The sequence below is a fragment of the Blennius ocellaris genome (assembly GCF_963422515.1).
Source record: "Blennius ocellaris genome assembly, chromosome: 21".
NCBI lineage: Eukaryota > Metazoa > Chordata > Actinopteri > Blenniiformes > Blenniidae > Blennius > Blennius ocellaris.
Window position 1 is genome coordinate 1461661 of NC_137670.1, and position 15422 is coordinate 1477082.

A 15422-nucleotide genomic window follows, 5' to 3' on the forward strand; every position below is an offset into this window, starting at 1 on the left:
CCCAAACCCCAAACCCCAAACCCCCCCCCCCCCCCGTCCTCCGGAGCTCGCGACCGCCCCGTGTCTCCCCCCCCCCGTCCTCCGGAGCTCGTGCAGGGATGTCCGGCTCCAAGTGCAGGCGGCTGAGCGGGACGCTGGTCAAGCCGCTGCTGGACTCCGTGGACTGCGTCCTGTTCGACTGCGACGGGGTGATCTGGCGGGGGGACCAGGCCATCCCCGGGGCGGCGCAGGTCGTCAACCGGCTGAAGGAGAAGGGCAAGCGGGTCTTCTTCGTCACCAACAACAGCACCAAGACCCGGGCGATGTACGCCGACAAGCTGGCGGCGCTCGGCTTCGACGCGTCGGAGGAGGAGGTGTTCGGCACCGCGTACTGCTCCGCCGCGTACCTGAAGACGGTGTGCGGGCTGGAGGAGGGGGGCAAGGTGTACCTGATCGGCAGCCCCGCCATGGGGCAGGAGCTGGAGGCGGTGGGCATCCGGCCGACCGGCGTGGGGCCGGACCCGGTGGCCGGGAGGCAGAGCGACTGGGCCAACGTGGAGCTGGACCCCGAGGTGAAGGCGGTGCTGGTCGGCTTCGATGAGCACTTCAGCTACATGAAGCTGAACCGGGCCCTGCAGTACCTGAGCCGGCAGGGCTGCCTGTTCGTGGGCACCAACCGGGACACCCGGCTGCCCCTGGAGGGGGGCAAGGCGGTGCCAGGTAGGGCCCCTGTTTTATCCGCTATTTGACAGTCGGTCCGTTTTGATGGTCCCTCAAGGTTCAAGGTGTTTTTATTGTCATTTCACCAGTAAAAGCCAGGTTTCACAGTGAATGACATTCTTATTTTGCAGACTACCCTGGAGCCGACATACATAAATAAATAAGTATACACACACAAAAAAAGATTAAAATAACAGAGCAGTGCAAAATATTAGTAAGAAAGTGAGATGTGCGAAATGGAAACATGTCAGAAGTCTGATGGCGACGGGGAAGAAAGAGTTTTTGAGTCCATTTGTTTTGCTTTTCAAGCTTCTGTTCTCATCGACGTCTTGTCTTTAACCACTGGAGCCAATTCCAGCTCACAATATTTAATTAATTGGAGAAATACTTTTCTATCACAGCTCCAGGAAACTGATGGGGGTCAAAGGTCATATTCAGGTGTGACTCGGTTCAAACCAGCAATATGCAAATTCCAATAGGCGTCTCAGTGACGAGTTGTGAAACAACATTTCACAACTTCTTTCTTTTCCTCAGGACACGTTACACAAGAGTGACTGAGCAGCGACACGTTCTCTGTTTGTGTTCCTGCAAACCTTCACTTCAGTTTTAGGATTTATCACGACTGTTAAATAACATGGGTTCCCCTATTGACTAGTTGCTTTTGTGGTATTTTATTTTCCTAATTGTCCCTTAAATAACATACGTTCCCCTATTGACTGGTTGCTTTTGGTGGTATTTTATTTTCCTAATCGTCCCTTAAATAACATACGTTCCCCTATTGACTGGTTGCTTTTGGGGTATTTTATTTTCCTAATCGTCCCTTAAATAACATACGTTCCCCTATTGACTGGTTGCTTTTGGTGGTATTTTATTTTCCTAATCGTCCCTTAAATAACATACGTTCCCCTATTGACTGGTTGCTTTTGGTGGTATTTTATTTTCCTAATCGTCCCTTAAATAACATACGTTCCCCTATTGACTGGTTGCTTTTGTGGTATTTTATTTTCCTAATTGTCCCTTAAATAACATACGTTCCCCTATTGACTGGTTGCTTTTGGTGGTATTTTATTTTCCTAATCGTCCCTTAAATAACATACGTTCCCCTATTGACTGGTTGCTTTTGGGGTATTTTATTTTCCTAATCGTCCCTTAAATAACATACGTTCCCCTATTGACTGGTTGCTTTTGGTGGTATTTTATTTTCCTAATCGTCCCTTAAATAACATACGTTCCCCTATTGACTGGTTGCTTTTGGTGGTATTTTATTTTCCTAATCGTCCCTATTGACTGGTTGCTTTTGTTGGTATTTTATTTTCCTAATCGTCCCTTAAATAACATACGTTCCGCTATTGACTGGTTGCTTTTGGGGGGGTATTTTATTTTCCTAATCGTCCCCCACTTCCTGTCCCCAGGCACCGGCTGCCTGCTGCAGGCGGTGGAGACGGCGGCGCAGCGTCAGGCGCAGACGGTGGGCAAGCCCAACCAGTTCATGTTCGACTGCGTGGCGTCGCGGCACGGCGTGGCGCCGGACCGCTGCCTGATGGTCGGCGACCGGCTGGACACGGACATCCTGCTGGGCTCCGGCTGCGGCCTGAAGACGCTGCTCACCCTCACCGGGGTCAGCACCGTGGCCGACGCCGAGGCCCACCGGGGGAGCGGCAGCGCCGAGAGGCAAGGCATGGTGCCGGACTACTACGTGGAGAGCATCGCCGAGCTCCTGCCCGCCCTGCAGGGCTGAGCAAAGGAGGCCCGACGCCGCCGCGCAGAGAAACCGGACAGTCGTCTGTCAAGAGGAATATTTTCAAATGAATTAAAATAACAAAAGCTGCTGTGGGTCACGGGAGAAAGACTTAATTTAATTAACCTGCTTTCAAAGCGATTGGAATCAGTATTGTTGGTCACAATCCACGACTAAAGTGTGTTTTTGTTATTGGGTGATGTGCGTTTCAATATCTACACAAAGTCTTTTATCCGGGAATCTGTACGTCTGCACTGAAGAACCACCGGGGTGGTTCTCCGATACCTCTGATACCTGCTAGGAATGTCTCGTGGTGAAAAATCACCCGGCAGAACGAACACGATGTTCTACACGTCGTCTCCTTTTGCTTTTCTGACTCCCACGTTCAATAAAAAGCCATTTTCAAAACCCACAACGCGCCGGCGCTTTTCACTGCTCCACACCTCCCGAAAGTAAATATGCTTTAGATGGCGTGTTTTACTTCAGTGTCAGGTGATTTCTAGTTGCTCAGATCCACTGTACATATTAGTTTAGAGGAAATCAAATAAGCTTTTTGAGCAGACGAAAGAAGAAGACCGACAGGAAATGTTGGGATGGATTCAAGCTACCACATTTAATAGTTTTAAGATTGATTCTTATGTTCCACTACTTATTTTAATAAAATTTAACAAAAAGAGCAATTAGAATCATCAGTAAGAAAGGTTATAGAAAACACACCAATCCTTTACTTATTGAAAATAAACTTCTTAAAGTTAAGAACCTTGTCGACTTAAAAATGTTGATTATTATGTGGAAAGCAAAACAAACAAAAAATTGCCAAACGACGTTCAAAGTAATTTTGTTGCACAAACTGTTTGCCAGAGGAGAAAATAGAATTTCCAGAACAAAGTTTGCACGACGTCGAAACAGAAACGTTCGTCTGTTTATGGAGTAAAACTGTGGAACTCTTTAAGTGTGGAATTTAAATGTTGTTCAAGTGTTTTGCATATTTAAGAAAATTCTGAGAGACGATGAAAAGAAATGAAAATAGTCGACTGTAACTGTAGAACTGTAATATAAAAGGATGATTTTGTGATGTTCTGGTGAGGAGTTGACGGGGAATCAATTGATTTGGTTGTAAAGTTGCTAACAGGAACAGAAAACACAAGATTAATCTTCTCTCTGTTCCTTTTTCTTCATGTATGGATGACAAATATATATATATTGTGAAATGGCATGACATAACATGAACAAACAAATAAAAGTTATTAAGGTACTATAATATTTAGGTCATTTTCCCTGCTGGCTGTAAAAAAAAAATACTTCTTCCACATGCGATGAGTGACACTAATAGAGCATCATAGATGTTTAATACCTATAAATCTCACCGCCGTCTCTTCCCACATGAGGTCTTAACTTCCCCAGGAGGCTGTAGGGACAGAATACCAGCGCTGGTTTTTACCTGGTATCACCAGGGTCTGTCGGTTCCTTTGACTCGCCGTCTTTCCTCCCGGGTCTCGTGCCTAAAAGTCACCTTGGCCTGTCGTCGTCGCCACAATTTGCGTATCGCCTCTCGCCCGATGAGAGACTCTCTCTCTCTCTCCCGAGCTGCACCTGCCTCGACCCTTTGTCCATTGTTTGGACGTGTGGACGGCGGCCAGCTCCTCTCGTGTGAGGGTACGACCGCGGCGGCGGGGAGGACGGATCACGTCAAACAGACGTATTAAGTCGCATCGGTCAGGGGAGACGGGAAGAGACGGGAAATTGCAGGAAGGGCAAGACTTTGGGGGGGGGGATTGGGAGTTTGGCAAGATTCGGGGTCCTGTGTGAAGTGTGAGACCTTTGTGAGGGAGGGGAAGTGGTGAGAGGAGGAGGAGGAGGAGGAAGGGTGGGGGGGGGTGGAGGGAGGGGGGGGGGGGTAACAAGGACTCCTGGGACAAAGAGAAGCTGGTCCGGAGCGCTGAGCCTCAGTCAGTCATGCCGGTGGCGCCGAGGAGGGAGCAGACCGAGTGAGGAGCCGTCAAGGGACACAGGATGGCGAGGTGCTGGGAGCGACCGGACGAGGAGGAAGGGCGCCGCGCGGTGAGTCTCCATCGCAAAGGGTCCCAGCGGCTCCAGCCTTCCCCCCCCCCCTCGTCCGATCCCGTTATCAACTGCCTTTATCGTGTGCGTCGACACCTTTTCAGGACGTACCCCGCTGGTCCCGCCACTTCCCGATCAAGACGTTCTGGTTCGGCCTGTCGGCCTTCCTGCTCCTGGTGGTCGTCGCGCTGTTTTTGACGGGGCACCTCGGGCCGCCTCGGCCCCACGCTCAGGTACGACGCCACCCCCCCCCCCCCCCCCCCGAACCGGCCGCTAATAAATAAATCTGCGCCGATTGACACGGATGTGCTCCTGCAGACTCTCCAGACCGTGAGGACCTCCGCCGGTGCGCCGATCGACCAGTCGGCCGTCGTGGACCGGCAGAACGACGTGGTGACGTTCTCCGTGACCTCGTCGGCCAATCAGACGTCCACCGTGCTCTTTGACGTGAAACACGTACGCCCGAGACCGACTCGCTCTTCCGGTTGTTGTTGTTGAGGTTGTTGTGCGTACCGGTGGCGAGACGTGTCGACTCTTGTGTTGCAGGGTTTGGTCTGCTACCAACCGGTCCGCCAGGAGAGCTGCTTCCTGCGCCGCATGGAGCCGTCGGACTACGACAACGTGAACTCCCTCCTGCGAGAGTCCGCTCACGAGGTAGCGGGAAACGTTTGGGGACCGTGTGAGAACTGAACGCCGGCGTTCCGTAACTCTCGACGCTTTTCCCCGCACCGAGAGAAAGCAAGGCGCCCTTTAGGCTCTGCCAAGGGCTCAAAGTCGTAGCCCCGCTAATGTGCAACCTGGCATTTCTGACTCGGCCACTGAACCGGGACCTGTTCTGCATGACCCCCCCCCTCCACCCCTACCCCCACCCCTCCACCCCTCCAGCAGTAGAGTCTCTGAATTCCTCAGCACACCCGATCCCTCCGTCCCCCCCCCTCCTCATTCGGCCCGGGATCTTTTTACAGGAGCGTCGAGTCTGAGCTCCACAATGGCCGCTCTGTGCCGCGAAACCTTTCAGCCTCAGAACAACGCCTCACCTGGATTGAAATACCTGGCGGGTGCATTAGGAGGGCCGGCGTGTCGGCCTGGGGGTCGATTCCTCAGGCTCTCACGCCGATGTCCAGTCGCCGCCCCCCCCTTTTAAATCCGAGTCCCCGGCCGCGATGTGTGGGGTCATTGTGGACTCCCTTACCAACGCCTTGCCCGACGCCTCGGCTCACTGCTGTCGTGGTCATCCAATCTTTGGCCGGCGGGATAGCGGGCGGAGGGGAGGGGGGGGGGGGTGCTTCGTCTTTATGCTTTAGCACAATGGTCGTCTTGGTCTTGGGGTGGGGGGAGGGGCTGGTGGTTATCTTACCTGCTGAAGCACAATAATGTGTCAAGTGTTTCGCCGTCGGAGGTGTAGGTGGCGCCGCCGCGTCGACCTCATCTGGAGAAGGTTGCAGGTTAATAGCGGCTCGAGTTCCGATCTGGGTTGTGACTGGCGGCGGATCATGATTCCCGCCTCATGCCTCCGCCGGTCTTTACGTCCCACGTCTTCAACTAATGCAGAATTTGCAGATTTCTAACCAACTCCTCCAGACGTGATCACGTTCCCCCGGTGCCGTCGTCTCTCCACCGGCTTCCAGTTCCTTTCAGAATTGATTTTAAACTTCTGCTGTTTGTTTTTTAACGCCATCAACGTCCTGGGTTCCTCTCACCTGTCTGATATTTTAGCTCTAGTGACCCTGGAGGACCCTGGTTCTTCAGCTCAGCTTCTTCTAGACGTTCCAGGGTGGAGATATAAACAGTGGGGTGTCGCTGCTCCCAGACTGAGGAACAAACTGCACCACTACTGATCTCCGCCTTTTTAAATCAAAGCTGAAAACCCATTTTTTTAGGTTGGCTTTTAACTCTGTCTAGGGTAGTGTGTTTATCCTGTACGCTCTGTTTTTATGAATCTCTGGAAGCTTCCACCAACCTGCAGCACCGTCACACCTGTGTTTTATGTATTATTCTTGCATTCGTTTCTTAATGTATTGTGTTTATAGCTTTGTTGTAAAGCACTTTGGGTTCCACTGGGTTATTGTAAAGGGGCTGTAGAAATCAAATGTGTTTGACGCCGCGGTGCCGTCCCCCAGCGGAGCCGGTTCCGGCCGTCCGGGAACGAGACCCAGAGGCAGACGGAGTTCCTGGGGGTCCTGGGGGCCAGCCGGGTCAACGCCTCGTCGCTGGAGGAGCCGCTGCGGGCCCTGTGTCGGGACCGGACCGTCCACTGGACCAGGAGGGCCGACGGTGAGACGGTCACCGCCGACACCACAGAGAAAACTCCCATGATTCACCCGGAGGCTTTTGGGGGAGATTCCACACTTTTCAACATGTAACGTCATCACGCAACAATAACGGATGAAGAACGTAGAATTGCGGCTGCAGGTCATGACAGCGGTGTCTGAAGCTGGGAGCTTCCTGTACCTTTCACAGTAAAAGCCCACAGTTCCAGGAGGTTCATTACAGACTTGTTGAGAGTGACGGAACATTCTAGTGAATTCCACAACAACTACAGGACATTAAAGACACACCATCACACTCATGGTTCTAACAATCCACATCTCCCACATTTATCTTCCATTTTAATAATGTGTAGCGATAAAGGAGCTGAGAGCTGCAATGCATTATGGGAGTTTCTGTTTGTGGTGTTTTAAATGTAATTATTGGGGGTTATGTTAGGTTTGTAGTGTTGGTAGTAATTGTGTTTTTGTTGCTTAGTTCATGTAGTTTAGTTTATTAGTTGTAAGTCGTCAACCAGCAGTGAAGAAGGTTTAGTGTGTCGTGTCTTCCTGTGGGACTGTCAAAATAAAATGCGTTCGGCTCTCTGGGTGTTGCGTTCAGTGGGAAACGGGACCAAATGGCTCTTTGAGCATTAAAGGTCACGACCCCTGAACTAGATAAAGTACGTCTGGACCTTTTTTTAAAATCCTAATTGATTTATTTCGTGTCACCAGAGCCTGAAAGTTTTTACACGCTGGGCTGAAACCCGACTCTAACCTGTGACCTTTCCACTGTGCGCCGCACTGCCACCGTCTACTTAACATGTACAGGAAAAAAAAAACACTTTAAAATTCTAATATCAGTGAGGGTTTAAAGTCCTATTTCTTTGTCTTTCAGGTCCGGCTAAACAGCGACTGGTCTACTTCTGCATCGACATCTGCTTCCCCAGCAACATCTGCGTCTCCGTGTGTTTCTATTATTTGCCAGAGTGACTCTGTAATCCTCTGCGTCCCGGCCAGCCAAAGATCAGGGAAACAAAAGTCGTCTTTTTTTTCTTCTTCTTCTGCCCTCTATAAGAAAAAAGCAGCGAACAAAAACCACTTTGACCGCCGTGGTAGTTTCCGGCCAAATCCCCTGTCGTCGCTCCCTTCCATGTCTAATAAGCCTCTCTGGTAGCACACCTCACAGATCACACAGGCACCGTCCTCCGGTTCTCTTGTAACGCGTCTCCGATTGCATTTCCTCCCGATCACGTGTAACCGCTCCTGTTGCAACGCGTTTGCTCACATTTTCCCCAATAAAAAAAAAAAAACACAAAACGTGGCGCCGTTTCTTCATCGGACGAGAGAAAAGCGAAGGACGGCTGCGAAGCAAAAGATTTGTTTGTAAATTGATTTATTCTCAACACTTCCTGCTCCACTTGTGATTCGGACGAAGAGTTCCAATTTCCACGAGGCGCGTCGAAACAACCAGCGATTAATCTGACAATTATAACGTCGTTTTGCTATAATAAATACGGCACTCTGCAAGAATAGACTTGGATCAGTTTCTTTAAAAAACAACAAAAAAAACCCTGGAAATTTGAATGAAAAGATGCGTTGAAAGGAAAAAGTCCTGGACCAATGAAGGTATTTGATGCTGAATATTCACAGCAGCTGCTCACGTTCAAACTCTGCTTCGTCACGACGATTCCCTCTGGGAAGACGTCAAACTGTCTTTGCGTCAGCGCCGTGCACACACCTCATTTCCTGACGTTTGCGTGGCGCCTCCTCCTCCTCCTCTTCCTCCTCCTCCTCCTCCTCAGCCCAGCACACTGTCGTTAAAGGCCAGACACACCACGGCCTTCTGGTGGCCGCTGTACTCCCTCTTGATCTCGCCGGTCTCCACGCACCACAGGCGAGCCAGGTTGTCTGACGACGCTGAAGAACGGACGGAAGAAAGAGTTATCAAGAAGGCCGTTGCTGGGCTAATCCCCCGCCGGAGGGCTTTCTATTTTCTCACAAAGCCAGCTCTAAGGCAGCACACTTGGTACACTAGAGGGTGTTCCATGGGTCCTAGTAGATCATTATGTAGAATCTGAAAGGTCTTCTTCATAAGCTATGTCAAAATACGTCTCCAGAGCCCAAAAGGTGTTTTTATGCACTTAGTGACCCTGTGACCTGATATGCAAATGAGGTCATGGTCACCATGGTGCCCCTTCTCCCCAGGTGGAGTGTCCATGTGTGAAGTTTGGTCACTGTGGGCCCAGGGGTTGCCGAGATATAGGTAGAAACGTTCGAACGGACGTACGTACGTACGGAGACTGTTTCAAGAGTCGACTCGGCTACGGCGGGGGATAAAAACCATCAATATGTCAGTTAAAAGTACACGAGGTTGTCAAGAGTGTTTCAAAAAAATGATTGAATTCGGCCGTTCCGATCATTTACAAGGCCACAGGTGGATAAAATCGAGCTAAACTGACAGACTAAACCTACAAACTTGATCAGACTGAGAGTTTGGTGGCGAGGAAATCTGAATTTTTGGACAATTTCATTCTCCGAACGTTGAGGGAACGGTTCAGACGTCTCCTTCCTGAGACCAGATTAGAAAAATAAAAATAAAATGAACTAAACACATTTCTGAAAGAATTACTGCGTCGACTGAGAGTCAAACATTTTCCGTCCAATGAAGGAAAACGACTCTCAGATTGGATTTTGGTGAAAAACACCAAATTTGAGCGGACACTAGGCAGCAAGCACAGAATTTAGCCATCGGTCACAGAACCCATTGTGACTGTGGCCCGAAGCAAAACCGTCAAAAAACGGTTCTATAGACAATCTCAGCGTTCTTTAGTGGGCGAAGTTCCGCCGCAGGTCCTCGAGTCCGAGACAAAAGGAAGTTAACGCGCCTGCAGGCGACGGAACAAACACTTTCATTACGCGGAAATATTTACAGAAAAAGCCTGAAAGACGGTTCCCGGTGTCCCTCGGGAGTGTCGCTGCCGCAGGAAACATGGAAAACTGCAATCCGACGGCAACATCGCCACACTTTTCACTGCAGCAAGAACTCACTCAACCAGGCGACGCTTTAGATCAGTGGTTTTCAACCTTTTTGAGCCAAGGAACACTTTTTTCTTTGGAAAACTCTGGAGTCACACCTCCACCTGAAACTGTTAAAATGTTAAACTCTGTAGCCTCTATTAACAATATAAAGTCTTTCTCATCAAAGTTTTATCAACAGGAATCAAGTAAAACCAGAAAAAAAGTATTTCCCAATGTCTTTTTAGTGTGAATGCATGGCATTTTTTAACTGTTTGAACTTTTTTAACTGTTTCAACTTTTTCTACTTTTTCAACTGTTTGACACTTTTTCAAGTGTTTCAACTTTTTGAAACTTGTTCAACTTTTTGAACTTGTTCACTTTTTCCTACTTTTTTAACTGTTTGACACTTTTTTAACTGTTTGAACTTTTTTAACTGTTTGAACTTTTTTAACTGTTTGACACTTTTTTAACTGTTTGAACTTTTTTAACTGTTTGACACTTTTTTAACTGTTTCAACTTTTTCTACTTTTTCAACTGTTTGACACTTTTTCAAGTGTTTCAAGTGTTTCAACTTTTTGAAACTTGTTCAACTTTTTGAACTTGTTCACTTTGTCCTACTTTTTTAACTGTTTGACACTTTTTTAACTGTTTGACACTTTTTTAACTCTTTGAACTTTTTTAACTGTTTGACACTTTTTCAACTGTGACACGTTAAAAAAAATTGCACCAAGTTTCAAAAAGTTGCACAATTTCAAAAAGTTGCACAAGTTTAAACTCTCAGTCTAGTCTAGGTAGCATTACAGTTTGCCAGCAGCATTCACACTATCATGCATTTGCCGCGGGAAATGCAGATCATCTAGTTTTAATAGTGCCTCCCTCAGTGTGAAACCTGGACCTGATGGATGAAGAGCTGAGATCCTGGTTCACATTCTTCCTTTTCAAAAACTTCTCCATCACTGTCACTGACACAGTACTTCAAAGTTCTGTGCAAAGTTCTGTGCTGCCCTCTAGTGGTGAAGAGTATTTATACATGATTACTCTGCAACACACTGTCGCTGTGAGAGCAAAGGTTTTCTAGAAAAAAATGCGAAATTGGATAATTTCCCACGCCTCACCTGACGAGATCTGGAGGAAACACCAGAGGGTGAAAAACTCTCTTTTAGACGATGTGTGACTACAAATAAATCTTCAAAATGACTCTGAAACGTGTTGAATTTTAACGGTTGTCATTTCCCAAATGTCCCGTGCGGTCGGGATCACCGAGCCGGAGCGTCGGCGCTGCTCCACCCACCGGTGACGATGTACTGGGAGTCTCCGGAGAAGGCGCAGTCCCACATCCAGCCCCGGGACGTCTCCCCCGGGTTGTTGCTCTTGATGCTGAGCTCCGTCATCAGCGAGAAGTTGGACGTCCTCCAGATCTTACAGGTCTGGTCCGCGGAGCACGTGGCCAACAACCTGGGGACAAAAAGAACCCCGGAGACGTGAGGGGGGACGGAGTTGCGGATGGGACAGACGGGGGGGACGGGGGGGACTCACGTGGAATCGGGGCTGAACTTGCAGCGCAGGGAGTAGCGCTTGTGTGCGGGGATCTTGGTTTTGGGGATGAGCTGGGTCACTTCCTCCCCGTTGCCTCCGGCCAGGTTCCAGACGTAACAGTTTCCCTGTGCAGGAGAACATTTAAACCCCCCCCCCCCCGGTGAGACGACGAGACGAGACCCCCCCGGTGGGACAAACAATGAAATAGGACTGACCGAGCTGTTGACGGCGGCCATGTAACTGGCGTCCGGGTCGATGTGCACGGAGTTGATGGAGACCTCCGGCTCGGGGATCAGCTGCTCGTTGTGGTCGGTCTTCAGGTCCCAGACGTGGATCACCCCACTCTGGTCCCCGACGATCAGCTCCGCCTGGGGAGACCCGACAAGAGTCCCGCCGCCGTGACTCATCCAACAAGCCGACAGAGTTGCACAGAGGCAAAGATTCTCTACATAAGATGCTTTGTTTTTGTTGTATAACTCATTGATTGTTCCATATCTGACCTGTTGTATTGAAATGTGTTGAAACGCCTGTAAAACACATTAATCCAATTGTTCTTCTCCAGAAAAGAGCGATTAGAGTCGCTAGTGGAAGTGGTTCCAGAGACCATACTGATCCTTTAGTTAGACGACTAAAAACACTGAAATGTAAAGATCTAGTGGAGTAGAACCTTCTAAAAAACCATGTTTAAAGCTCATCTGGAAAGTTTACCAAACAAATTGCAAAACAGATTCGCCCAAGAGAAAAAGTAGATCTGAACTGAAAGGAACTGAGGTTTTTACAAAACCCAGGTTTCAATCGGCCGTAATGGAAAAATGCATCTCAATGGAAGGAGTCGGTCTGGATTGTAAAATTAAAACTTCTAAGTCCATTGATGTGTTTAAGAAACTTGTTAAATCATCAATGTTACAGAAATACGACACTGCGGAGGAGCAGATCAACCTTATTGATGTATTTTGTGTTTGATGTCTTAGAAAAAGACGCTGCATGTGAATGAACTGGACTGTAAAGGATTTAGTGTTGATAAGAGGCAGAACATTATAAGTTTTACTTCTTTCTGCTCCTTTTCATTCATATGAAACGCTGCTGTTGCATCGTTTTAAATGAATGAAATAAATAGACTCACCTGGTTGGGGTGGAGACACACGCAGTTGATGGGAGCGTTCACTTGGAAAATCCTCTGACACTGAAGATTCCTGGACCTGAAGGACGGAGAGACGACGGAAAGACAGAATAAGGTCACATCTCTCGGTGGGACGCGAGTCCAGATTTGTACCATTATGTGGCTCCGATCAGATGAAAGCGAAGAAAAAGAAGAAGCACGTCGTCTGATCTTGAGGTCGACACAGGCCTCATTAATATCTGGCAAGAAATCGGACGAGTTTCTTAACACGACGTCTTTAACGTCATCAAATCTGCGACCGTCTGGCTTATTTTGTTGCCGAAATAAAGCTTGGAGGCGACCCGACCCATTCACAGCGCCCCCTGCTGGCGCTACAAATACACACAAGCTGAAATCATGGTCCCTTTCTTCATCGGCAACCAATTTTTAAAAGTTTTTTGGGGCTTCGCACTTCATGCTGGGTTCAGAAATAGCCTCAAGCGTGCATGTAGGTAAATACAAACAAACAAACAAAACATCAAAGCCTCAGTGTGTCTGCAGCACCTCAGGTCCCAGATGCGAGCCATGCAGTCCTCCCCCCCCGTGTACATCCAGCGCCCGTCTTCATGGAAGCCCACGGACGTGATGTTCTTGCTGACGCCGTCGTAGTTGATGACGGGATTCGGGTTGTTGGAGTTCAGGTCGTACATGCGGATGTGTTGATAACCTGGGGAGAGAGAGGGAGGACGAGCGGCGGATCAGTGTTTTTCAACCACCAGTGTGTTGCAGAGTAATCGTGTATTCATACTCTCCGCCACTAGAGGGCAGCACAGAACTTTGCCGGTGAAATGTAAAGTGACAGACGTCAGTGTGGTTCATCTCCACCTCCTGCTACCATCTTGTATCAAAGTACTGTGTCAGTGACAGTGATGGAGAAGTTTTTGAAAACCAGGATCTCAGCTCTTCATCCATCAGGTCCAGGTTTCACACTGAGGGAGGCACTATTAAAAAAAGTCCTTGCTTTCTGGATTTACTGGATTCCTGTTGATAAAACTGTGATGAGAAAGACTTTATATTGCTAATAGAGGCTGCAGAGTTTAACATTTTCAGGTGGTGGTGTGACTCCAGAGTTTTCCAAACAAAAGTGTGTCTCGGCTCAAAAAAGGTTGAAAAACACTGACGTAGAATATCAGACGCAAAGAAGTTCTGAACTGACCTGCGGCTGCGATCATACTCCTGTCAGGCGTGACCTCCAGAGAATTGACTTGCTGTCAACAAGCGTTAAGAAAAGCAGACGACTGAGGTGGTTTTGTCCCTGAAAACTACCTCAGCCTCAGTTTATGTGAAGCAGAATTAGAAAAAAACTACACAAACAAGATTCAAACTGTAGTGACGATGGCTGAAGGCACTAATAAGTCCTTAACAGTTGCTCTTGTTGTCCTTTTCCTTATTTCTAAACCATTGTGGTGTTCAGAGAGCCGCTCACTGAGAAAACAGGTTTTTATTAAAGGGTCTGCAAATTTATTACGTCGTTCACAGATTATAATGAAAGTTTAAGACGTGGTTTAAAACAGCTAGAATTTAACGAATTTCATGCTATAAAGTTGATTAACGTGGGCTTTCTTGTCAGGTTTGTGCTCAATAGGATTAAACAACAAGCTTGTATTAGAACTGTGGATTATGAACATTAAAATACTGCTTCAGGTTTTGTTTGTTACATTCAGTCCTTGCCAGTCACATTACTGTTCCTTTTTCACGTCATTCTGATTTTTAATACACATTCTGTTCGAATATTTGAATCCACTCATGCAACTTTCCATTAGTTATTACTAACAACAAAAATGCTCCTGCGTGTCGTTTGTTTCCCGTCATTCCAAGGTCACGTGAGCGTGAATACAATTCTCCGTCACGCAGACATGAAACAAAGTCACACCTGTAAGTCTCAAGTCCTTTATTCACCTTCATCTTATTTCCATGTGCCGTTTTATATATTTAGTAGCTTCGCCAACAAAAGTTGGGTGAAGGTTATGCTTTCTCCTGCTTGTATACGAATGTTTATATTTTACTAACTGTCCCCATCCAACAGTTCCATTTAATTGTGAGAGCGATCGGGTTCCAGGTCAAGGTCACAGAAACGCCGTCGGTTTTAATCCGATTGCTCTCAAACCGAGGCCAAAATGTTAAGTTTTCAATCCCCTATCCTGAAATCTTAATGAGAAATACACCCCGCTGACCTTTGACCCTAACCAGAGTAATGACATCGCTGCAGCATGTGGAATATCAGAGACGAGGGGGGCCGGTTTTGACGTCAATCACATTAAAACTGACGACGTTATGACGTAATAAATATGTTAAAACAGTAGGCCAGGTGGAAATAAGGCGGCTTGACATGATCTTGGACTCGGTGTCAGGCCCAGTCCTCGGCCAGTGAAGGATACAGAGTCCTGGTGCTGGACGGTCCTGGTGCAGATCCCGCTGTGGGCCTGCCAGAAGCGGACCGTGTGGTCATATCCGGCCGTGGCCAGGATCACCGGGTCGCTGCCCACCGTGCCCTGGTTCACGTTCATGCTGGACGGCAGGCTGCTGGAGGTCCGGGCCCTGCGGGGGGGGGGGGGGGGGGGGGGGGGAACAAACACTCGGGTGTTTTCATTCCGCCACTGAATCACAGTCGTTAAAAAGTGAAGCTAACGCGCTAAAAGCGGCACAAAAAGGGGCCGCGTGACGTAAAAACGAGCCCCGTTTTAAACCGCGCAGCTCGGATGTGCACGAAAAACCACAATAAAAGACAGAGAATACCCATAAAGTGATAAAAAGTTTTTGATACGTTCACATTACCTGCTTGTTGTTGACGACAAATCAAGTGCGTCGCCTGAATGTGTCCGTCAGCGCCGGACCGGAAGGACGAACAGTTCCGCTTTGACTCCGGCGGATGCGCACTACCGCCATCTACTGGCGCAATTTGTTATTACACGAGACAGACGGCAAGTTTAAACGGGAGAAAGAACATCTGAAGGTTCTGGAG

General features: G+C 48.3%; 3 protein-coding genes across 3 annotated transcripts; 2 read left to right on the top strand and 1 right to left on the bottom strand.

Moving 5' to 3' along the window:
* Positions 1-46: 46 nt before the first annotated feature.
* LOC308145665 (glycerol-3-phosphate phosphatase-like) lies at positions 47-2852 on the top strand. The gene is made up of 2 exons (XM_080517159.1): positions 47-699; positions 2112-2852. Exons 1-2 carry the CDS (start codon positions 99-101, stop codon positions 2435-2437), a joined length of 927 nt encoding a protein of 308 aa, XP_080373285.1. The 5' UTR covers positions 47-98; the 3' UTR covers positions 2438-2852.
* A 1598-nt stretch (positions 2853-4450) lies between these two features.
* On the top strand, positions 4451-7737 carry bricd5 (BRICHOS domain containing 5; the record flags this gene model as incomplete). Its single annotated transcript, XM_080516951.1, has 6 exons — positions 4451-4498; positions 4603-4731; positions 4817-4954; positions 5045-5152; positions 6619-6772; positions 7643-7737. The coding sequence occupies 6 exons, from the start codon at positions 4451-4453 to the stop codon at positions 7735-7737; spliced, it is 672 nt and encodes a 223-aa protein (XP_080373077.1).
* A 577-nt stretch (positions 7738-8314) lies between these two features.
* On the bottom strand, positions 8315-15328 carry mlst8 (MTOR associated protein, LST8 homolog). Its single transcript, XM_080516916.1, has 9 exons — positions 15236-15328; positions 14839-14998; positions 13617-13668; positions 12965-13127; positions 12425-12500; positions 11517-11669; positions 11302-11426; positions 11057-11220; positions 8315-8664 (listed from the first exon to the last, which is right to left on the bottom strand). Exons 2-9 carry the CDS (start codon positions 14965-14967, stop codon positions 8546-8548), a joined length of 981 nt encoding a protein of 326 aa, XP_080373042.1. The 5' UTR covers positions 14968-14998; positions 15236-15328; the 3' UTR covers positions 8315-8545.
* Between the last annotated feature and the right edge of the window lie 94 nt (positions 15329-15422).

What these genes read in the sequence shown, in the direction of transcription:
- LOC308145665 (XM_080517159.1), top strand. Translation starts at nt 99, where the DNA reads ATGTCCGGCTCCAAGTGCAGGCGGCTGAGCGGGACGCTGGTCAAGCCG. An exon ending in GGGGGGCAAGGCGGTGCCAG is followed by an intron (nt 700 to 2,111) that starts GTAGGGCCCCTG and finishes TCCTGTCCCCAG; the next exon opens with GCACCGGCTGCCTGCTGCAG.
- mlst8 (XM_080516916.1), bottom strand. Translation starts at nt 14,967, where the DNA reads ATGAACGTGAACCAGGGCACGGTGGGCAGCGACCCGGTGATCCTGGCC. An exon ending in GCTCGCATCTGGGACCTGAG is followed by an intron (nt 12,501 to 12,964) that starts GTGCTGCAGACA and finishes TCCGTCCTTCAG; the next exon opens with GTCCAGGAATCTTCAGTGTC. An exon ending in CTCCCAGTACATCGTCACCG is followed by an intron (nt 8,665 to 11,056) that starts GTGGGTGGAGCA and finishes TCCGTTCTTCAG; the next exon opens with CGTCGTCAGACAACCTGGCT.